At 32.4% G+C, this 24,592-nt stretch overlaps 2 protein-coding genes across 6 annotated transcripts in view; one reads left to right on the forward strand and one right to left on the reverse strand.

The window, feature by feature from the left end:
- Positions 1-9,276, reverse strand: part of LOC149776976 (uncharacterized) — a 29,020-nt gene extending 19,744 nt beyond the window's left edge. The window contains exon 1 of the mRNA XM_089941704.1: positions 9,097-9,276. Within this exon, the coding sequence (XP_089797830.1) occupies positions 9,097-9,182 (86 nt within the window). The 5' untranslated portion in view covers positions 9,183-9,276. The remainder of the gene's footprint in view (positions 1-9,096) is intronic.
- A 214-nt stretch (positions 9,277-9,490) lies between these two features.
- The window catches only part of LOC149776977 (leucine-rich repeat-containing protein 43-like), an 80,085-nt gene continuing 64,983 nt past the window's right edge, over positions 9,491-24,592 (forward strand). For 3 of the 5 annotated variants that reach the window (XM_089941707.1, XM_089941709.1, XM_089941710.1), the window contains exons 1-5: positions 9,491-9,694; positions 14,283-14,361; positions 17,490-17,683; positions 19,020-19,130; positions 22,576-22,706. In XM_089941707.1, the coding sequence (XP_089797833.1) occupies positions 9,587-9,694; positions 14,283-14,361; positions 17,490-17,683; positions 19,020-19,130; positions 22,576-22,706 (623 nt within the window). In that variant the 5' untranslated portion in view covers positions 9,491-9,586. The remainder of the gene's footprint in view (positions 9,695-14,282; positions 14,362-17,489; positions 17,684-19,019; positions 19,131-22,575; positions 22,707-24,592) is intronic. The other 2 variants (XM_089941706.1, XM_089941708.1) reach the window with 1 other exon arrangement.

Consider the following 24,592-nt stretch of genomic DNA (forward strand, 5'->3'; position numbering starts at 1 on the left):
CGAAATGTATTCAAACCATCAGTAGCCCTACAATATAAGACGTATCACATGTTATTTATGTTTTAGAAATCCAAAACAAAAATATCAAGGCTGAGGTCTTACATTGTAGGACTAAGCCATCAGCTGCTAAGCCTAATTTTGGTATAAATTACGCTGACAAACTCTTGCACATTCACAGGCATGTGTTTTTATAACAATTATCCATTAACCCTTTCCTGAGTAAGCTAGCAACTGCCACTGCCCAATTTCTGCATGTTATCCCTTGATGATAAAACATACAAAACTTGTGTTTCGAAACTTTAACAATAGTATGTAAATAGCAATTTGTGTTTTAAGATCAGAATTAGTGATCTGGATATTTTAACTGCCTCTTGTACACTATTTCATCATAAAATTAGTGTGAAACTGTAAGTGAACTAGTAACGGGGAAATAATGGCAGACACTGCTATGTCTAGGAAGTGCCAGTTTATTAGATTATCTGTTTTCGTAAAGCATCGGGCAAATATAATGAGAAAAATATACAATTCAAATAAAGCAAAGCCTGGGTATTATGTTATTTAAGATTTAACTTTATAATGCAATTATGTAGGTCAGAACCATATGGGACAATGCTAGTAAGGTCAAAATTGTTTTCAGACTTGACTCGTATTTGTGAAAATACAAAAAAGCAGCGAAGCAGATACTATTTAACTAATGCCTAAAATTACTACATGTAAGTAGATAAATAAATAAACCATAAATTTGCAATCCTATCAGTAGACTGTTGTAATGAAGCTATATAACGTGAGTGATTACATTACGAAAACCCCTCCTTCTAAAAATAGATGCACTCACATTTGTGTTGTTTCAGTTGGAAAGAAGGGTTTAATTCATATACCAACTATAAAGGAGCCATGTCTGTAATTTTATGCATTTTAGCGTGCTATGTATGAATAGTTACGGTATGTTTTATCCATAACAAGGAAATGAGGACTAACAGGATGATCCAAAGACAAGTGTGCATTTGCCTTCATGTAGATGGTACAGGGGTTGTTTCAAACAAGTTTAGAAATTTCTGAAAGTGCCATTATTGAGAAAGAATTAAAGAAAATTTAAAAGATGATTAAGGGTAGTTGATAAAGCCTTTTTACTAACTTTCAATTACAATAATGTAATCTGGTTACTCAGTTAAATTTTGTTACAATATAGTTTCTATTATTCTCTTTTAAAGTCATAAATAATGCATTGCTTAAATCCAATGTTAAATGCAAATATGACTATTGGGAAATAGAAGGCATAATTCAAATAAGTTGCTATTGTTCTTATAGGGTTTAATGCCAGTTTTCAGCACACAATAGGCTATACATGGTGGCCAGTATTAATGGTCGAGGAAGAACCTGTGAAAGCCCTTGAAAGAACCACCAACCCACGAGAAGCTACTGGCATGCTTTCTCACATATCCACATTGGCTGAATCCAAGACTCAAACCCACGCAGACACATGTGAGATGGCAGTGATCCATAACGGTAACCTCTAGACCAATGGCCATGTGGGGCCCCCAAATCAAATAAGAGAACATACTTATATATATATATATATATATATATATATATATATATATATATATATATATATATATATATATATATATATATATATATATATATATATATATATGTTGCTTCATGTCCACTTCTACCTGCTGAACGCTCACTTTTCCATGTTCTGTCCGAAAGAAGTCACTTCTCCCTCAAATTCAAGTCTAGCTGACAATATTTCTTGTATTTTTTCATACATGAAAAAAGTATTTTCCTTTTCAGAATATGAAAAGTTATATGTAAAAAATATACATGTATTATTATTTTGGAGTACTGACTGTGTACGAAAAATAAAGAGTTTCCGACCTACACAAGGTTTTTGTGACACATAATACTTGGCAACCTAATAGCACCAATATAAAAAAAAAATAAACATAACATTGCTCTGTCTGATGGTTTCAACCAAATTACACTGGATTTTTTAAGTACTCATATACATGATAAATTAATGTGTATGTGAGGGGAATGTGTAAATTTATGTCTATGCCAAAAAAATGTATGAAGATGATCCAGGTCATATCAGATCATAATGTTAATTGCAATTTTAGATATTTGTTTCAGTTAATGTCTACATGAGAGAGAGAGAGAGAGAGAGAGAAAGGTTATACAGTGATTGTTATCTTCATTGTTCAGTTACCTGACAATTGTGTTATCCCTTAACCCTTTACCTCATAGAGTGTATGGCTTTTTAGCCCTTTGATACACATGTAGCAAAGTTACCCAGTGCAGTGCGCTATAAACAGAACACCTGTTACCTATTTGACTCCATACACATAAGCCTGCCTGCCTGTTAACTGTTAAGCAGTGTAGGGTATGTTACGTTTAACAGCAATTTTAACCATTTTACATTATTGGTACACATCTATTATGTATGGAAATTTTTTAGAGTAAAGTCCGATCATTATAGCTGTGTAATTATTTTTCACAGAAGAATTTTTTATGTGCTTTAAAATCTTGAGAGAACTCATTCACCCACAGGCACCTGATTCTGGGGAAACTAATGTGTACACTCACCATATGGTGAGTGTACACACTAGTTTCCCCAGAATCAAGTGCCTGTGCAATCACCGTAAAGTCAGTGAAGCTGCGTGACCAACCGTAGCTGCCATTTCTCATACTTAAAATTAACAAGTTCTTTGTCTGCGTCTACATCACTAAATCATCTGAATTTGATAATTTATAAAAACTAATTGCTACCTACATCAGAGCCTTTACCTAAGTTATTGGAGCTTTGATAGTTGTGATTCTGATAATGAAAAGTACTGAACAAAATCTGCGACCTCCATTTTAGAGAGTGGAGAATATGACCCAGTTACTTTAAATAGCAGATTTCGAAAAGAGCATAAAAAGTGACCATGTCATCTGACGTAATGGTCATTCACAGCAATAAATGAGGCATCTAATAGGGGGTTTTCCCCGAAGATGGCACTATGAAAACCCACTAAAAATGGCTGATGTTTAGAGCAGGCGTTAAAAGGCGCTTGTATGCATATCACGTAGAGGCATCCAAAGGTGCAATTATGCGAATTAGGTAGAGGCGTCCAAAGGCGCTTGTATGCGAATGGCACAGAGGCATCCAATGGTGCTTGTATGAGGTAATGGGTTAAGTAAACACAACAAGGGCACTATTATATTCCACTGGCAATTAAAACCTGAATAAATAAATTGTTCTTGTTGTAATTAAAAGATCCATCATCACTAGGCCACATGGCCAGACACTAATTAAACCATACTTGTCAACTCTCCCAATGGGAGAAAAAAAAGCTCTGGGGTCGTTCCATGACTACCTCCTGATTTGTGCATAAAACTCCTGATTATTATATTTTTCTTCAGTAAACAGAATGTTAAGTTTAAACATTATTTAATTCAATTTACGAATGTTCTAACCTTACAACAATACTAAAATCAGAAAATAAACCACAACAAACAATAAACCACAACAATAAAATTGTCAGCAATTAGCTTCAATCCCAAGAATGATCACCGTGATGCTGTAGCATCTCCATTCCCACCAAAGAAACTTACACAAGTGAACACCTGTCATTACTGTACCATATATACAAACGTTAACTACCATCATTAAATTAAAAAAAGGAATGGAGAAACATACCAAGCAACTTATGTGCCCTACAAAAATTATTCTTAATAAATATGTTATTTACTAAACACTGTTAAATGACTTTCGAGTTGAGAATAAAAAAGGGATATAAAACGTGGGAAAATAAGTTGTCACATGTACATGTAGCTTGAGACTGCTTATTTAGGCACCACAAGTTACAACAAAACATGCACTGCAGAACATGGTTTCTTTGAATATGTTTTAGGTCCAGTCCTTTTCACAAGATTGCAATGATAAGGGTCAACTTTTAATTAGTCATGATGGCTTTCTTGCTTGTTTACTTAAGAATAACCTTTAGCTATTGTGCAGTTTGGCCACAGCTGACCAGAATATGAAAGAGGACATGTCCTGGGAGAAAAAAGGGACCAACAGTGTGTATTTTGAGAATTTCATCCATATTGGACCTGGAAGATCGGTCAATATTTAGTGAAAACGAGACTTAAAAAATGCAGCAAAAAAACTCCCAATTTTAGGTCCCAATCTCCCTATGTTTTTCACTGAATCTCCCTACTTGGCTTTTGAAAAGTTTACAGGTATGTACATTATAATTTGTAATTAAAGTCAATGCAGGTCTAGTAAGTCTGACTGGAGTTTTGTATATGATGATCAATGGAATTACATGCACTTTACAAAAAAATGATGTTCATTATTTTCCAACATAGACTGACAAAAATATTGACATTCTGGAGGAAAATGTGCTAACAGATTTGAGTCCTTACTGGCCACAGCTTTACATCTGTAAACAAAAGTTAGTATTACAAATTAATCAGGAAATCCTGTTATCAGCGATAATATAGAGACCGCGATAATACAGCATTGGAGCATATTTTACATATAAAGTAGTGCGGCATCATATCATCGTGACATCAGTTTTGGAGTGTCATGTATTTTGGAGCAGCCATTTTAATTTGTTAATATCATGTGATAACATATAACTGGACGCAATTTTCAGTTTTCTTGACAGTTATGTCATGCTTTGCTACAATTAAAGAAAATGCTTCCAGCTAGTCTAAATTCCTTAAATATACACATTATTCATAACAGGGACCAAAAAACATCAAATTGCCTATAACACTTTTATACCCATTCAAAAAATACTTTATTTTTTGATAATGTCAATGAATTGAAACCCTTGATGAAATTTGATTGATGCTGACTGACTAGTGAATAAAATCAGGTGACTTCTTATCTCCATCCACTTCACATTTTGTTTTCCCTGTTGAAGCCCATTAATGATATAATTATCAATTTCGCTGCTGAATTTAATGACATTTTCTTTTTTGTTCTTTCATTATTTATATTAATTAATAAAGAAAAAAAAGTAATCTAATATGTTGAAATCAATATATTTTTCAAAAGAAATATTTATATTATGGCACATTAAACTTTTCTAATCCCGTCATAAATGCATCACATGCCATTTGCATGATTTTCAGAATGATAGAAAACTGCATCGTTGTTAGGACCAAGAAGCTTTAACAAAAACAGAGATGCTAAGTAGAAAAAAATACTGACACATATTAAGATTTTTGTTATATTTGCCATTGTTGCCATTTCCTATGATCATACATTTCTTTTCTCATCTATACAACAGTCATGAGTGGGGCTGTGATCAACTGCTCTAAAACAGATTACGTTATACAGACATGACATAATCCACAAAAAAAGCTGAAAATCTGAAAGAGGGGTTTGGGGGTCATTGTCACATGAATTTGTTCTCCAATACTATTGGTACTTAAGTTATTTCATGTGCACGTCAGTGTTCACATCGTAATTAAGTCAAAAAATTCTCATTTTTTGCAGCAAATAGATTATACTTCTCTCTTTTCATAACAAATCTGTAAAATAAACACCAAAGTACATCAACTATATACAAATAATAATCCCACACATTCACTGGTCTTTTTCTCCAATGGACACAGCCAGTTGAGCTCTTTGTGCAGATTTGGCAAAGATTTGTTTAGCCTTCCTTTTTGGGCTCAATGTGCAATTGGTTTTTTTCCTGTTCGATGAGACCTTTTTTCCTTTCAAGCTGGTGCTTGTATTGGCGACATGCTGTTCATATATTCTGACAGAGAGCTACATCTGTTCTCTCATACAAGAAATCTTTCTTCTTATAGTAATTAAATGCACTTTTTCCAGATGCCTTCTGAGCTTCAATTTTTTTCGTATGCAGCTTCTTTTGCAGGTGCCGTTATTAACTCTTCCAACCATGATTAAAATAGAGCATAGGTCACAAAATGCCAGTCCTCTAGTTTTCAGTTTTCTTATACACTGACCAATTTCTGTCAACTTTTCGCTCCAGCCATTCCCATTTCCATTAGTTTTTTAAACCTTTATGTAAACTTTTCATGTCATGGTCTCTCAACAACTCAGGACACCGTTTTTTGCAAACGCGCTTCTTCTTTCCAATGCCATTAGTTTCCATTACACAAAGATTCACTGGATGAAGTTAAACTATTGACCAATCAGAATACTCTTTACAAGAGTCATGGGCTAACTAAATATATGGAACGAATAGGTTACAAGGGTCGTTGCAGAATGGGACCAAACAGACCGTTTTTTAAAATCCAGATCGGAGATGATAATAATTAAAAAAAATGGATTATATCAAGAAAAATCGGATTCAAGTCAGAAGAAAAGCAGAATTCAGCTTTAAAACAGAAAAATCATGTCTGGTTATAAACAAGAAAAACCAAAACGTGGTACTCGTAAATGAATTATGGAGAACTCGCCCTGGAAGAACTCATCCCAGGTGTCAGAAGTCGCCCAATGGTGGTCGGCGAAGTTGCCCCACTGTGCCTGGAGAATTTACCCCACTATGCTTCTGTACTTAACAAAAAAGAAGTGTTATTTGTCCCTTTTGCTCTGCTCTTCTAATCATTAGATGCACTTTATTTGGGAAAATAGAGTGGATGTAAGCATGATGTGATGTCTGCAGTTTTTTATATGAAAGGGTTCCAACCTAATAACCTAAGTCATCCTGAGAAGACTTTATGTCATGGACCTTTACAACCCAAAATCGATTGAATTGGTGCTGACCGTCAATAAGCCAAAGGGTTATAGAATCATCTCTCTAACTGAACAATTTAACCTGATTTTTCATTGAGATTTGCTAACCACTGACAAATGGTACATGAAATCGATAAAATAGCATCATTGACAACTACTTAGGAAATGTGGTCGCTACCGAGTTCAACATCATGGCTAATGTGCAGAATTTGGACAGTTTCTGAAAGCTCACATGTACTATGCCCATCATTTAGTTTATTTCTTCCTTTTTGTCAGCATTTGCAATTTTATCATTTCTCAATAAAACAAACTATTTCAAGTCGAACGAGAAGTTTTAAAAAAGATTTCACTAATAAATTGCCGATGGAAAATAAACTGAATTATGTTATTTTATTGTATATAACAACACCATGATCATGCGTATTATTGGGATTTTGTTACCTTAAATGAATATTTGAACTGCTCGACGTACCTGGGACATAATGAGAAGATCATCTTTAAAAACAAACTTAAATGTCACATTTAAATCCTGGACTAAACTGAATAATACTTCACATGGTCCAAATCAGCTTGGAAGTTTGGAGAATCAGCCAGAAATCTGGGCCAAATCAGTCAGTAATTTGTACCGAATCAGCCTGGTCCGAGTTTGCGAGTAATTACCACATTAATAAATAATGTTAGTAAAATAGATATATCAATCAAGAAAGTTAGCTGTAAAATTTGTTTAAAAATTTTTCTCGTGGTGTTCCGATGTGTGTTGTTATAAGAAATCTAATGAGCTTATATTACCACACAGACTTTCAATTATAAGTGATTTATATTTCTACTATCAACATTACACAAACAAGATGAATGCAGAATGGGAAGGAAGGGTTTATTATATAACGAGTGGAAAACAGTCTTGAACATAAGTGTGGAGGAAAAATACATATTCATCCAAAGCAGTTACATACAAAATCAAAGGTGCATAATAAATTAATGTTGGAAACATTGAATGAAAAAGCGTAAACATGTATTTAATGTTATTTCATCTGCTTGATAATTTCTTACTTTTCAATGATGGAGAATAAAAAGAGTAAAAAAAGTGAGGATTGTTCCAGTACCCATGTTAATATAATTTTACAATATAAATATCAGAGTTCAGCAATGCTCTAAAGTAAGGATTTCAAAACGAATACTTTTTGCTACCAATATTGAAAGTTTTTCCGTATAATTATCAGAGTTGAACACTGATGGAAAACAATGGCAATATTTCCCATATTATTCAGTACCAAGCATACAATTATCTAAGAGAATTAAAAAAAAGTATTTGGGTATGTACTGAACATATTCAATCAAGGAAAAGGTATTCAACAATCTATTTGACAATCTGAACCCTCTGCAAATATAACTGTGACTATTTAATAGTACGTTTGATAAAATAATTACATTAATTTGAACATCGATTAATCTAAATAAGTTGCACAAGGCACTTACATAGATTCTGTCAAAATGGGTTAAGAACAAAAATGATTATATCTGAGTTCAAAACAATGACAACTCATGCTTTTTGTATTTTTAATCAAATGTTTCTGTTGTTTTAGTAAAAGTAGGATCTCAGCAAATTTGACAATAATTTTGAGATCACTACATATATCTATGAACTTACTGAAGTTTACCAAATGACCAAAACGGAATATACACTTTGCCATGATGACATTTGCATCATTACTTTGGAACGACAAACATAATAAAATAGAATTAGGATACAGGCGCAGCATATAATCTAGAAGATTTATTCAACAATGCATTGACACACTTAGTTTTTCATTTTTGAACCTATCCCACAAGTGAAATATTCTTCCTTGTTTTTCTTTTGTTTTCCTGATCTGACTTCGTTTCAGTTTTCCTTCCGAAACCATCTTGAGTTGCATAGGTATGGAGTTTGCTTCCTTGTACAGGAGAGTCAATACCAGATAATAAAATACATAATTTGTGTATTCAAATAATGTGGTAACCACCATGTGGCAACATCTTTGTTGCTAACAGTATCGTTCTAAGGTACACATTTCTATCTTTTAAATAATTTATTTATTTCAAAGATGAATATTAAACAGGTTTTCTGAATGACATGTTTTGCGGTGACTTTTCCAACCATTTGGGGCGACTTCTCCAGATACGTTGGGGCGAGTTCTCGTAAATAAACTATCACGGAACAAATGTTTGCAGTCATGAAGTTTTAAGTTTGAATTTCGGTACAAATATAATGATGCTTCAAAGTGTAAATGAACTTTTAATAAAACGCCCATTGTTTACAAATTATTCCATGATCTGTTCTTAAGGGCTCTGAAATCGAAACCGCGCGACTACATTTCAATGTATGTAAGGATGAGAAAAATAGATAACACCTTTCCCTCTTTCTCTTTTTTACAGGGTTTTCAGCAGAAGCACTCCTTTCAAGATGTTCATCAGATTTTATTCTAGTCCTCTCCATTCTCGAATCGTTTATATCTCTCTGGAGAGAGGGTATATGGCGTTTTAAAGTCACACCTATTGGCGTATCCAAAGGGGCGCAGACATCTTGTAGATACAAATGAAGGATATTTATTTAACGGAATCTAATTATATTTCACCTTACGAATTATCAATTTTCTTTCAAAATGGGACATAAATGAAAATAATATAATTTTTATAAATTTTAAAGATATTTGTATATTAAAAATAATTAATATTGCTTTGTTATTTGTTTTCGTAGGCTATGCTACATTGTAAAGCGTATTTATCCTAGTTGCAAGGATTTCCCACAATGCAATATAAAGCGTCAAAATGGCTTCTTAGGTTGACAACGGTCGCAAATTAAATGATGTTTCCGTTAAAATAAGATTAGAAACAAAAACAATGCAGGTTGTAGAGGTACCATCCCACACGATACAAGCATTTACAGCATTTGAAACCCAGCTACGTGGTTTATGCTTGCGAGAATTTCCATGTGGTGTTGGAACATGGGTAATGTAACGTCTTTCTAGGACAAATTCAATACATAAGACAGGGCTATCTGATCATATTCATATTTTTGTTCCAGGTCCCACTGCCTTTGGTTATATCTGACTAAATAAAAACATTTCCCATTTTCTGGGAAGATTTGGTAGGGCTTGGCAAGACTTGGGGTACAATTTATCTGCAATTTCCTTCAGCTGATGTACAAATAATTTGGTCAGGACTTTTTGTTTATGAGGTTTGATGTTGTGAAAACACCTTGCTAAGTAGCAGTAATTTGAGGCATCGACAGTTTGTAGCTCATTCCTGGAGCAGTTAAGTGTGATATGTTGTCCTTGGTAATAACAAAAGATATTTGCCTCTTTGATGCTGTCACAGAAAATGAGTCCATCTTTCTTCAAAGTAGCAACACAAACACCACTGTTATCCCACTTTCCCATCTTGATGAAGCTCCAAAACATTTTCAGTTTTGTTTTAGCATTGGTTATAATGCCATGTGGACATAGGTGTCATGAGTATTGCAGCATATTTTCAGTGTACCTTTTTCTCATGGCCTGGTATTTTATCCATGATATACTTGGCAAGTTTGAACCATCTCTGCTTCTACAGGGTATTTCATCTTATCTCTGTTGATTCATGGTTGGATTTATTGATGTGATCTCATATGGGAAGGAACATTTACTTTAATAATTATGTGGCATTCATCTCTAAAACATGATTATACCTTATTGATCTTGCTAACTGAGGTAAAGGTACAGTATTCACAGTGGTGCGTATCTATTTTATATTCATTAATATTCCTCATGTACAATTCTGTATAACATGTATACTGATATTGAATCAATATAGATAGTATGATGATTGATAATGCCAGAAATAACACAGCAATGGTTTGATGGTCTGTTTATAAAGAGTATGCCTAAAACACCCTGTCCAAGAAAAATTTTGCAACTAAGATTTTTATTCTGTCACTGAAGTTTTCACTTGTACAGAAAGAAGTGATAGAATATATTGTCATAATTTAACTTTTAAATGAAAGTTATGGTATTTATTAAGATTTTTAAATACAATGAAACATACACTTTCATTGTCTTTTCTATATGCAGATGAATCAAAAGTTGCAAATAGTGCATTTTCTGCCTATCACATCAGCAACTACAGCACTTCTTCTTTATAAAAAAATATAGTTAAATTGCATAAATTATACATCTGTTTGAAGTTTTTGTGATGTAATACCATCTTGGAATCTCATAAATGCATTATAAATTCACTGTATATGTTTTTTGAATTTTTTTTTTCAGTTTTATTTTTGTCATTGAATAGCCTATAATATCCATAACATTTTTATGTTGATTACTTAACAATTTCATCATAACTAGTTAAAAACACAGAAAATGTTTATGAATCACATGTTAATACTTGCAAATTAAAATCATGCCTTCAATAAAAGTTATTTTGATTTGATTTTGCTCAAAACACATTCAGTTACTTGGTGTTAAGCTATGGCATTTAAGAATATTACTTTCATAATACAATTTTTAAATAGCATATTCATGGCATTTTTGCACAGCTGTCCAGATTAGAAAGCTAAAATTGTTGATACATTATGAATTTTGTCAAATGATTCAAAGATAAATCAAAATTATTGCTAATATTATTTTTTTAAAAATATAACTTCCATAAATATTTAACATACATTAACCGGACACTAGCAATGTGTGCCCATAGAAAAATGTTTTTATACATTTTTGTGGTCAGTTTTTATATTTAAATGCTGAATATTTATTTTTATCAGGAAACTTCAACAATTGTCCATTTAGTTAAACTTTACAATTGAATAATTTGTTCTGAACTTGTAGCATTTTCCTGCGATAGGGTGAAAAGTGTGTTTTTCTGTAGTTGGGAGGTCATTAATTAAATTTAATTCAAATTTACTTTCTAGGGACATGAAAGCTTTATCTGTTGACTTTGTGTACTAATAACTAGAACTGGGTGTTATGACAAATTTTGCACTGCTGTATTTCTGAGCATACAACGATACATAGCATGGTATATCACAATTGTATTAGGGACCAACAATTTAATTTCCTGGGGCAAGGTCCTGAGATTTATTTTTAAATGTCCAGTTCTCACATAGGTGAAAAAGTATCTTGCCCTGATTTATAGCAAAATAACACCATGTTATATTCATTACATTATTTGAAGAAAATAATTAATCAGCTTGAAATTAAAAGAGTATAAAATATCTTGGCCGGAAAGAAAATTGCAACCACAGCCACCCAATTAAATTGTCAGTATCTTTGTGTAGATGAATTGTCATGTTTATGTTAATTGCTGTATACATTGCCTTCTAAAAGCTGTAACTAAAGTGGAATGATTATGTTTACACTATAGCTGACACACTAGAAAACATATTGACATCGAGAGCTTGTTAATAAAAGTTGGAAGTATTGACACTGAAGCCTATAATTTACTAGGTATGCTATTAATGTAATAAAAATGGAAACTCTGAATGGGATGTCAGCACCCATTTAAACATTTATCAGAGAGGACTAGTAGCGCACTGATTCAACAAACAAGAAAATATTTAGTGGACAAGAAAAGTTATATAAAAATCAAACAGAAAACAACTGCTCTCCTGAAAATCATAGGATGATTCTTTGTCTTAGAAAGGAATACATGTACTTAACACATTAACACACACTAAGAAATAGCTTTAGAAAATTATATTTTTTTCTCCTCTTTTTAATCCAGAATTTTTCCAAAACTTGGATTTGGCTCGAATATCTTTCAGAACTTCCCTTTTGGCCACCATGATGGCATGGATGATACATGCCATACAAGTGATTCAAGGTTCTTAAACTGTTTTTGTAATGACAAATAGAACTATTTTGTAAAAACATAATCATTAATAAATTATGGAATTATTTTTTAAACAAAGCTTTAATGATATTTAAAATATAATTAAATTCATAACAAGCTTACATAGGAATCTGTGTACATTCATTGTTGATGGAAAATACAGAATAATTGGTACAATGAAAAATTACTGTGGTACAGTATGTACAACTGGAAAAAAATCATATAATACTACACACTCTACTAACTGACGATGCTGTTACTGAACTAATAATCTTAAAATCACCAGCTCTCCAAATAATAAGCATCATCTTTAAATTTAAGACAAATTGATCTAATGGTGTTGGTTATTTCCATGGAGTATTCTATGTTATTGAGTATTCTATGTTATTGTCCTTTGGGCACTAAACTGAACCAGTGATAAGCATGTGATAAGGATTTTTCAGTTTACCTATTCAGTTTTCTAGATCATGATGTTATAATTAATATCAACATTTACTGGAACACTTTTGTCATTTACTGGATCACTTGCTAGGTCTACAACAAGATAAATATGTTGTTTATAAATTGTATAAATAGATTATTATGACTCAACTCTAGATGGGCCTCTTCATCTTATACCAGTGTTAACTGTGGTATTATACGTTGCCAATAGACTGGCCCTGTTCATCTTATACATGTATTGTTGTCATATTGTAAGTCCCCACTAGATGGGCCCTGTTTATCTTATACTAGTGTTAGTTGTGATACTATAAGTCCCCACTAGATGGACCAGTTAACCTTATACTAGTGTTAAATGTATTCATTGCCCAAGATGGGCCCTGTTCACCTTATACCAGTGTTTGCTGTCATATTATAAGTCCCCATTAGATGGCCCTATTCGCCTTAAACCAGTACTGTTGTCCTATTGTAAGTCCCCACTATATGGGTCCTGTTCACATTATACCAGTGTTTGCTTGATATTATAAGTCCCCACTAGATGGGCTCTGTTCACCTTATACCAATGTTAGCTGTAATTAAGCACAAGCAAAACTTTGCCAGAAACTGGCTTGTGTCAAACTTTTTTGCCATTGATTTGTGCCTTTATGATGCAGTTTTGCATAACAATTTGATTTTAAACACACCAACTTCTTCCTAATTCAGCCTTCCAAAATGTAGTCTAGTGGTTCAAGGAAAATTACATTCTGTTTGATAGTTAGAGGAAGTCAACAGAAAATCAGCATAACTTAATAATTTCAGTACCTTACTTTCATCATTATTGTTAGTGTACAGATTATAATTATGCTAGATAATAACTGTACATTAATTTGATTTGCTGTTTCAACACAAAACATGAACTCTTATCAGTTATTTGTGTCATGTAACTGCAGACCTAAGAAACTGAGTTGAGGCAAGGTAGTTAAATTGTGAACCACCAGCTAAAAGTCAGACATGCTGCTGAGCTTGGTTCAGAGTCTGTCTGTATAGGTTTCACAAAAATAATGACATTAATTTCCATTCCCAGCAATACATATACTGTATATTAGTATGAAAACAAAATTCAATGATCATGCAAAATGAATTTTGGCATAGACTTAATATTTGCCTGTCATCATGCATACAAGTAAAAACAGTATAAATTTATAAAAGAAAAGCTGAATAATAATAATCAGATATTTTAGAAATGGCAGTGAATGAGAGGTAAAGTGATTATCAGAATTTTACTAAATGCTTTTGCTTGCTTCTTTATTATTTTCAGAGAGAAACAAGACCCAAAAATCTGCAGAAACTTAAAACCAAAGATAAAATTGAAAGTAAATTCACTGTAACTTTGAAAGGTAAGCCCGTCATTACTGTAACAAATCATATACAGCTAACCCCAGCTTACACAATACTAACATTCCCAAGAGTGGTTCTGGTTTCACTGCCTTTAATTTTCATTGAAAAATATGTATTTATTTTTTCAGTGAAGACTCGATAATAATGAAATTATATGTCTAAAACAAAATAAAAATGAGGATTCATAGATGGCTAAAATGAATGGCATTAAAGTTAATTTAATTGCTCTATGTACTCAAGTATAAGCCAGTTTGCACATGAGCCAACCTCCCAAACTGAATAGAAAGAACATTAACATAACCTGCACATAAGCTGAACAATAACTCCAGCCATATTGAAATTCTTGTTATTAATACTCCATCCGAATGGATGGTTATATTTACACTGAGTTTCAGTACAGGCAGTCCTGGGGTTCAGGTTAGTATATGATCTCATCTTCACTGATTTAAAACACAATATATAGTGGTAGTCAACAAGAAAACTTAATAAAGTTTAACTTTTGACCTAATCCCATAGATAAGCCATCCTCCATTTTTCCAGGTTTTTATTTTCCCTAAATTATTTGGTTTATATGCGAGTATATACTGTATACAGTATTTGTCCATGAAAATAATTAAAAGCAGTGAAACCAAAAGTTTTGAGTTATGTGACCATTCTTGGGAATACAACTATCATGTAAGTCAGAGGTTAGCTGTACTGCTAATTCATTTAATTTGCAGGTTTAGGAAAAAAGAAATTTTTGGATTTGCTAAATTTATGGATTAGGGAAGGGGTCCTGTTTGGAAAGAGGCCCTATTGGTGTCACAGAGGTATTTTTATTAACTGAGTCTTTCATTTTTTGTCTTGTACCACCCATGAAATCTATGGGCAAAGGTACCCACCAAACAATTGTAAACTGAGAGTAATTCACTTTTAATATACAGCAATTCCAACAGTATTATTAGATTGTCCCAGGTTATAAAAATTAACCCAGATATGTTGTCGCATAATGTATGTCTTGACAGACCTGGGTCTATACAGTTTGTTAGGAGTAATTGGTAGAACAAAAATCATAGTCCCTGATCTGGCAGTGCATTGCGTGGTGGTAGATCAGGGCTTATGTTGATTGCAGTTGGATCCAACTTTAAAGCGCATATGTATATATGTATATGTGTATATATATATATATATATATATATATATGGTACTCAGACCATACAACCATTCAGACTGAAAGGATGTCAACTAATGGATATCAAACCTATTCCTTAAATAACTATGATTTGTCCTTTTAGCAACTGTTCATTCTGATGAGAGCCATATTTCCAGGTGAAGAGTAATTTGAATAGAGAAACTAGGGACATCAAAAAAAATCATGATTGGTTATGATATATGTAGATACTTTATCAAGTAATTAAGTTGAAAACATAAAGAATTTTAAGTTAACAAGTTAGCAAAGGTTTAGAAAAACACCTGATCCAGAGAAATGTTAAATGAAATCCTGTAATCAAGATACTTCCGAAATATTTTAAACATTAATTATCATGAAAAGTTCAATTCAATAATGTTTGGGGGTTTTTTCTTCTAAGAAAATGAAAATGCTTGTTCACCTCTTTAGACCACATGTTTTGCTTTCTTGGAAACATAATTTGAGATAGGACATGGAAAAATTTGTAAGATGAATGCTTAATAAACATATAGATCGATGAATATCATCTGAATTATTTAGCTTGTAAGACCTACATGAGTGCTTAACAAACATAAATTCATGAATATTGTCTTAATTATTTAGCATGTAAAACCTATATGAATGCATAATAAACATAAATTCATGAATATTGTCTGAATTATTTAGCATGTAAGACCAACATGAATGCTTAACTAACATAAATTCATCAATATTGTCAGAATTATTTAGCATGTAAGACCTTCATGAATGCTTAATAAACATAAATTCATGAATATTGTCTGAATTATTTAGCATGTAAGACCTACATGAATGCTTAACAAACATAAATTCATGGATATTGTCTGAATTATTTAACATGTAAGAGCAACATAAATGCTTAACAAACATAAATTTATGAATATTGTCTGAATTATTTAGCATGTAAGACCTACATGAATGCTTAGCAAACATAAATTCATGAATATTGTCTGAATTATTTAGTATGTAAGACCAACATTAATGCTTAACAAACATAAATTTATGAATATTGTCTGAATTAGTTAGCATGTAAGACCTACATGAATGCTTAACAAACATAAATTCTTGAATATTGTCTGAATTATTTAGCATGTAAGACCAACATGAATGCTTAACAAACATAAATTTATGAATATTGTCTGAATTATTTAGCATGTAAGACAAACATGAATGCTTAACAAACATAAATTTATGAATATTGTCTGAATTATTTAGCATGTAAGACCAACATGAATGCTTAACAAACATAAATTTATGAATATTGTCTGAATTATTTAGCATGTAAGACCAACATGAATGCTTAACAAACATAAATTTATAAATATTGTCTGAAACATTTAGCATGTAAGACCAACATTAATGCTTAACAAACATAAATTTATGAATATTGTCTGAAATATTTAGCATGTAAGACCAACATGAATGCTTAACAAACATAATGTTTATGAATATTGTCTGAATTATTTAGCATGTAAGACCTACATGAATGCTTAACAAACATAAATTTATGAATATTGTCTGAATTATTTAGCATGTAAGACCTACATGAATACTTAATAAACATACAGATCCATAAATATCATCTGAACTATCTTGGATGTAGTATGGAGAAAAGAAAAGATACAGGAAACTTTATTTCATATCATTAGTTTAATTAACAAAAGCAAAAGCTGTGTACAGGCTATTTTCCTTATACAAGATGAATCAAGTTATAATATTAAAAGTTCTTGTGTACTAGTTTAGTTACCAATATACAATATTACACATAATGGTTTTTCTTAATATGCATTGGTTTCTTTAACATTAAATATGCAATAGATTAAGGACTGAAAGATGAAGTTATAATTTATATCAAAATTTATAATGCTTTTCTTTTAACAATAATGTTTTGAAGCTCCAGTATGTTACATAAAGCCAAATGTGTGTTTTTAATTTTCCCAGATTATGGTGCTAATTTGGAGAAGACAGAAGCTCTTGAGGAATATGTGATATCCAAGTCCTCACCCTGGAAGCTGGATTACAGCTGGAGTAATGAGGCCAAACAGTTGAGGGAGGTTGCAGTGAAATCCCCTTGGTTGATTGATGACGTCTTCATCCTCAGTTTCTTCAAAACAATTCGTATTGTAGACAAAAATGTAATATCATTGGAACAAGTCATGATATTAGTTGCTTGTATGACATTATTTCTTTCAACTTGAATATTCCAGCATTCTTTTCCACATTGCTGAAGGCCATGGAAACTTATAGTATGACCATCCATCCATTATACATCGTCCTTCCATCATTGACTTTTGTTTATCAAAAACCATTTGACTGCTGGAACATTATTAAACAGATGTCATCCTTGCCATTATTAAACAGCTGTCATCCTTGCCATTATTAAACAGATGGCATCCTTGCCATTATTAAACAGAAGGCATCCTTGCCATTTTTAAACAGAAGGCATCCTTGCCATGATTAAACAGATGGCAGTAGAAATAAAAATAAAGAAAAGAAAATTTAAGTGACTCATAAAAGATATTCAAATAAATTTAGCCAAGTTTGACTGAAATCGTCTTATATATAAGCCTTTCAAATTTATACAGTTATGCAGATCTACCTTCAAAAATGGCACCTGGTCCTTTCAAAAATCTTGTAATGAACCAACCAGAGAATTTGATCAAGTTTGACAGAAAGCATCCTGACATAAAGGCTTTTCATGTTGATACCAATAATGTCTATCTACCATCAAGTATGGCTACTATTATTAAAAATAGTAAAACCTTTAAACAGTTTCTTCTCAAAAATCATTTGACAGAACTTACCAGATTTGACAAAGAACTTGCTGGCAAAAGGTCCTTTTAAGTTTGTACAATTGATGCAAGTCACTGTCAAATAAAGTCTCAATTACTTCTAACAATAGAAAATCTTTATACAACTTTTTCTCAAAATAGATTGAAAAGCATTTGACCTTTTTTGACAAAAAATGGTCCTTTTAAGTTTTAACAAATTATGCCAGTCATCTGCTTTCAAATATGATTTCAGTTACTAAACAAATCTTTTGCCATTTTTGACAGAAAGCATCCCACCTTAAAGTTCTTTCACCTTGGTGCAGATACATCATTATTAAAATAACCCAATTGTTAGGATCATTATCATCTTTATGATCATCTTCATCTTCACCATCATCTCATTGTTGTCATCCTCACTATTATTATTATTATTATTATTATTATTATTATTATTATTATTATTTGCATTTACATTTGATCTCTGTATAAAATAAATAAATAAAGATTTTCTAATACCATTATATTTTGGTTTCCAGGACAATTGATTTCTTGACCAAATTGACCTCTTCTGTAAATAAATGTATTATTCTTCTTATTTATCTTATTCTTCTTCTTCTTTTTCTTCTTCTTCTTCTTCTTCTTCTTATTATTATTATTATTATTATTATTATTATTATTATTATTATTTGTTATCTTGCAGGTTTCAGAGGTTGATCCTGGATTTTTAAGATTCTCTAATTTAGAGGAATTGACTCTAAGCTGCAACTTCATAACCACTGTCAATGCCAAAAATCTCCCTAGAAGTCTCAAGGTAAATTGTCAATGTCCAAAATCTCCTTACAAGTTTAAAGATAAATTACTGTTAATGTCCAAAATCTCCTTAGAAGTCTCAGGGTAAATTATCAATGCCCAAAATCTCCCTAGAAGTCTCAAGGCAAATTATCAATGCCCAAAATCTCCCTAGAAGTCTCAAGGTAAATTGTCAATGCCCAAAATCTCCCTAGAAGTCTCAAGGTATATTATCAATGCCCAAGATATCCCTAGAAGACTCAAGGTAAATTGTCAATGCCCAAAATCTCCCTAGAAGTCTCAAGGTAAATTGTCAATGCCCAAGATATCCCTAGAAGACTCAAGGTAAATTGTCAATGCCCAAAATCTCCCTAGAAGTCTTAAGGTATATTGTCAATGCCCAAGATATCCCTAGAAGACTCAAGGTAAATTGTCAATGCCCAAAATCTCCCTAGAAGTCTCAAGGTATATTGTCAATGCCCAAAATCTCCCTAGAAGTCTCATGTTTATTGTCAATACCCAAAATCTCCCTAGAAGTCTCAAGGTTTATTGTCAATGCCCAAAATCTCCCTAGAAGTCTCAAGGTATATTATCAATGCCCAAAATCTCCCTAGAAGTCTCAAGGTATATTGTCAATGCCCAAAATCTCCCTAGAAGTCTCAAGGTATATTGTCAATGCCCAAGATATCCCTAAAAGACTCAAGGTAAATAGTCAATGCCCAAAATCTCCCTAGAAGTCTCAAGGTATATTGTCAGTGCCCAAAATCTCCCTAGAAGTCTCACGTTAATTGTCAATGCCCAAAATCTCCCTAGAAGTCTCAAGGTATATTGTCAACGCCCAAAATCTCCCTAGAAGTCTCAAGGTATATTGTCAATGCCCAAGATATCCCTAGAAGACTCGAGGTAAATTGTCAATGCCCAAAATCTCCCTAGAAGTCTCAATGTATATTGTCAATGCCCAAAATCTCCCTAGAAGTCTCACATTTATTGTCAATGCCCAAAATCTCCCTAGAAGACTCAAGGTAAATTGTCAATGCCCAAAACCTCACTAGAAGTCTCACGTTTATTGTCAGTGCCCAAAATCTCCCTAGAAGTCTCAAGGTATATTGTCAATGCCCAAGATATCCCTAGAAGACTCAAGGTAAAATGTCAGTGCCCAAAACCTCACTAGAAGTCTCACGTTTATTGTCAGTGCCCAAAATCTTCCTAGAAGTGCCAAGGTATAGTGCTTGAGATTTATGTTTAAATATTTGGCATAATGGATTTGGATCTATATTTTATCAACCAATTTTCCCTAATAATGCAGGCATTGATGTTGATGTATATATGAATAAAGTGTCATGTATTTATCTAAGAAAACCATGGATATAGTTTATTTACAGAAGTACTAAATATTGCTTTGTCGGTCACCATGATTTAATTTCATTGCTTGACTACCAGCAATTAAGTTTGTATTTCATGTAAGTTTTCTGTGTACACTGTGTTGCAGAATAATTTTATATGTTGTTTAAAAATATTATTATATCTTCTATTTAAAATATTGGTTTCTTTTGCCAACTTTTTATGCATTAATAATTACATCTAAATGTTTAATGTAGATACGTTTTCACTCCATAGTTCAACCTCCACATACATGTGACAAAACCAGAATTTGAAACCATTAGATTTGCAAATTTTGATCGGTAGAATGGCTTCTAAACCAGTAGATGCTTTATTGGCATAAAGTTTACATGTATCAATGGGACTTAAAACAAAAAAAAAACATTTTGCAATGTGTATTTTCTGCGTTCTGTAATAAAACATGTTTTGAATATGAAACTAATTAAGAGAGTCGGTATATTGTCAGTTAACAAAAAAGGAAGAGTTATTTATCTTATAGTTCATTGCAAATATTTTTTTTCCTTCATAAATATAGTAAAATTTTTTGGTTTTATTCACAAGATCGCTGTTTAGTGTGATCACTCGGATGACATACATTTTGATTACTTAAGAGGCTGTCAATAGTTCTTTGCTTCAGATTTCCTCTTGAATCTATTTGCATTTTGTGAAGAATAGCAATTGTCATCTCTGTATTAGAATGTGGCAATGGCATGAGAACCATGCTCAGCCTGCAAAACAGTGTTCCTGTTGTTTGGTTTGTAAGGTTGCTGACTTCTCTCCAATTCTCTTCCAAACTATGTTCACCCCAAGGAGGCAATTCCTGACTTGGACTCTATATATATTTCTGAGCTCCATCATCAAGGACTTCTTTCTTTTCATGGCTCTGATCCAAATAGATGTTGGCAAGTTTCGCGTGTAAATAAAAAAAAAATTGGAATATTTAACTTTAAATAAACAATGAAAATATACATGATGTATTTATACTTTTATGAATAATTTATCCAAAGTTGAAAATTAATGCTCTTGTAGTATATATTTTTACTGTATTGTATCATAGACTTGAACTTAATTTAAAAACAGTTTATGAAATACAAAAGATGCATACCTTTGAAACACACAATGCAAACTCAGGGCCTGCACACACTTTAACTCTGGTATTCAAGCATTGTTGAACTTTAAATATTTTTTAACACTGTGGTTTTTTAGCACTAGGAGAAAGTGCATGTTTTGGCATTTTGTCATGAATTGAACAAAAAAATTGGAGATTTTTATAACATCTTGAATAATACAATAACAATTAAACAAGCAAAAAACTCAAAATACTTACTCTAATTTGTCTGCTGAAATAATCTGTTGTGATCCTTCTCTCCATTTTATCTACCTCACCAAGGGTCAGTTGATTTTCGTCAAAGGATCAAAAGACATCATAGACCACCTAATATCCCTTTATTACTAATAACACCTCAAAAAATATCCTGCATTTGACCTTAAACTCCCCCAGATTACAGCAATATCGTAATTGCATATACTCCATACCTGCCATAAACCCGGACAGTGTTGGGTTGTTTTGGAGACTCAGTAGGTGTGTTTTGAGGTCCCAAGGGGGGGTCAGTGAGTGACCCCCAAAAGTGACATTGTCCAGTTGAGAATAAACTATCTTTTGATATAAGCCTATAGAAATAGAGGGTTTGGGAGATTAAAAAAATCATGTTTTTAGCTTGACATGTCATGTCATTGAAGGTGTGATGCTCTTATGAATAGAATTACTGTAATTTGCCATTCTGTGGATGAAATTAAGAAACCAATCTGACCATGAAAAGGTGATATACTCTTTTACATTGTATTAAAGGACATTCACTCTGAGTACATACTCTGAATCACTTTAAATCTGTGGGTATCCTGTTCTGAGGTTTGGTTAAACATACATGTTGATAAGTTCTTAATTTTGTGGAATTGTCAGTTTAATAAGTGTATATATATATATATATATATATATATATATATATATATATATATAGACACACACACTTGTCATATTCACAGACAGTGTTGGGGTGTTTTTGAGACAGCTATTTTCTTTTTTTCAGGTTTTAGAACTGTGTGCGAATCAGATCAGTGATCTCTCATCTCTTTGTGTCCAACCACCAGAACTGATTCATCTTGGACTTGGCTTCAACAGACTCTCATTTATTGGAGACTGCTTAACACAGGATTATTGGTAAATAATTATTTATCTTAATAAAGCTGTCAACTCTGTACCACTTCACTTCAGCCTCAATATTATTTTCATGAACCTCAGTTTTCCATTATGTGTCCTCTGCTATACTATCATATGAATTTTATATTTGAAAGTTTTACAATGTCCTCATAAGTGATACTTGTATTACTCTTTAGAACTATTACACTATATATGTACTTCACAATACTAGTATTACATTATACCGGAATTATGTTGTTGTTGTTTGGTGTTTAATACCATTTTTCAATGTATGATAGGCTATACATGTCAGACAGTATCTCTAATGGAGAAAGAACCCTGGAAAACATTGGTAAGAACCACCAACCCACAGGAAGTTACTGGCAAGCTTTATCACATACCCACACTGGCCAAGCCCAAGACTTGATTGTACATGGACAGAGGTGAGATGGCAGTGATTGGTAAAGGTGAGCGCTTTAGACCATTCGGCCACCCAAGATCCTTACTAGAATTAGACCACACTTTTATTACACTATAATAGTATTACTTCACAGATGTGTTTTGCTATGCTAGTATTACACTAATCTAGAATTACACCTCACTTGTATTATGCTATGTTAGTATTACACTATGCCAGAATTATACCACACTTGTATTACACTATACTTGTGTTACACTTCACTAGGATTACACCACACTAGTATAACACTACACTAAAATTACATTTTTTAAGGTGAAATAAATTAAAAAAATTGTTCAATAAATAATTTTCATGTTTTTACATTCCTATATTTTCACACATGAAAATACAAGATTTCCCATCATGCTATGCAACACGTGATTGTTTGCACCTTCAGAAGTTAAATCTTCAGCAAGAATAATGATCACTTTTTGAGCTAGAACAAAATACTGTAAATAGAAACTGTATTATCTGTCAGAAACAGAAAGTAGTATTTGCTGAAGAAATCTGACCTGATGCCATTTACATCTCTATGAAGTTATTTCCTCTTTCCAAAAATGATAAACCCACTAATGACTTGCTAAATTGGACATGCTTTGTGGTCAGATAGGGTAAAATAATGTAGAAAATGCAGAAAGTGTAATTTACTGGAAGACATTAGTCGTCATAATAATATAGCTGTCTGTAGTCACAGATATTTATATGATCCGTCAATGAAAGGGAGGTAAATTTACAAAAAGAGGAGTGGGGTGGTGTACTGAAAAGTGAGTTTAATCTTCTAAGCTTTGATACAGGATCAAGTTCAGTAATAATAAAAAGAAAATTTTCTTTTTCTACATAAATACTGAATACTGTATATACTTGCATATAACCCCATTAGCGTATAAGCTGACCCCCCCCCAAACTGAATAGGTATAAACACTAAAAAGTGCATGACCATTTAGGCAAACGTATATTAACAAAGAGTACACATATACTTATCTCAGGCTTGGCATGTATAATTATTCATGTTTGAAAAGTAACTTATTTAATTTTCTGTTTTCTTATTGTTTCTGCCTAACTTAGATTTGTGTATAATTTCATCAAACGATGACAACAAGAATTGAGCAATCGTGAGTTGCTGTAACACTACCTCTCCCTTTTGACCCAATTCTTGTTTGTTTATGCATTATTGCATTGGACATTTTATATCAGTGCACTGGTAATTACATTTTTATTTTGCCTTGAAATTGTAAATACCTAACTCATTAAAATTTGATCCCAGTATGACAACACAATAAACAACAATACGTTTTGATTCAACGCTTGCAACTAGGCTACTGAACATATTTACATAATGGCACCACTGCATGTACATTGTAGGTTTGAACATGTGCTGAATGAAGTACATTCCACTGAATTAAGTACATCCCTTGGAGTTGAATCATGGGCACCACTGCACTAAACT

This window comes from Sinohyriopsis cumingii, chromosome 18 (assembly GCF_028554795.1).
Source record: "Sinohyriopsis cumingii isolate HCF-2022 chromosome 18, ASM2855479v2, whole genome shotgun sequence".
NCBI lineage: Eukaryota > Metazoa > Mollusca > Bivalvia > Unionida > Unionidae > Sinohyriopsis > Sinohyriopsis cumingii.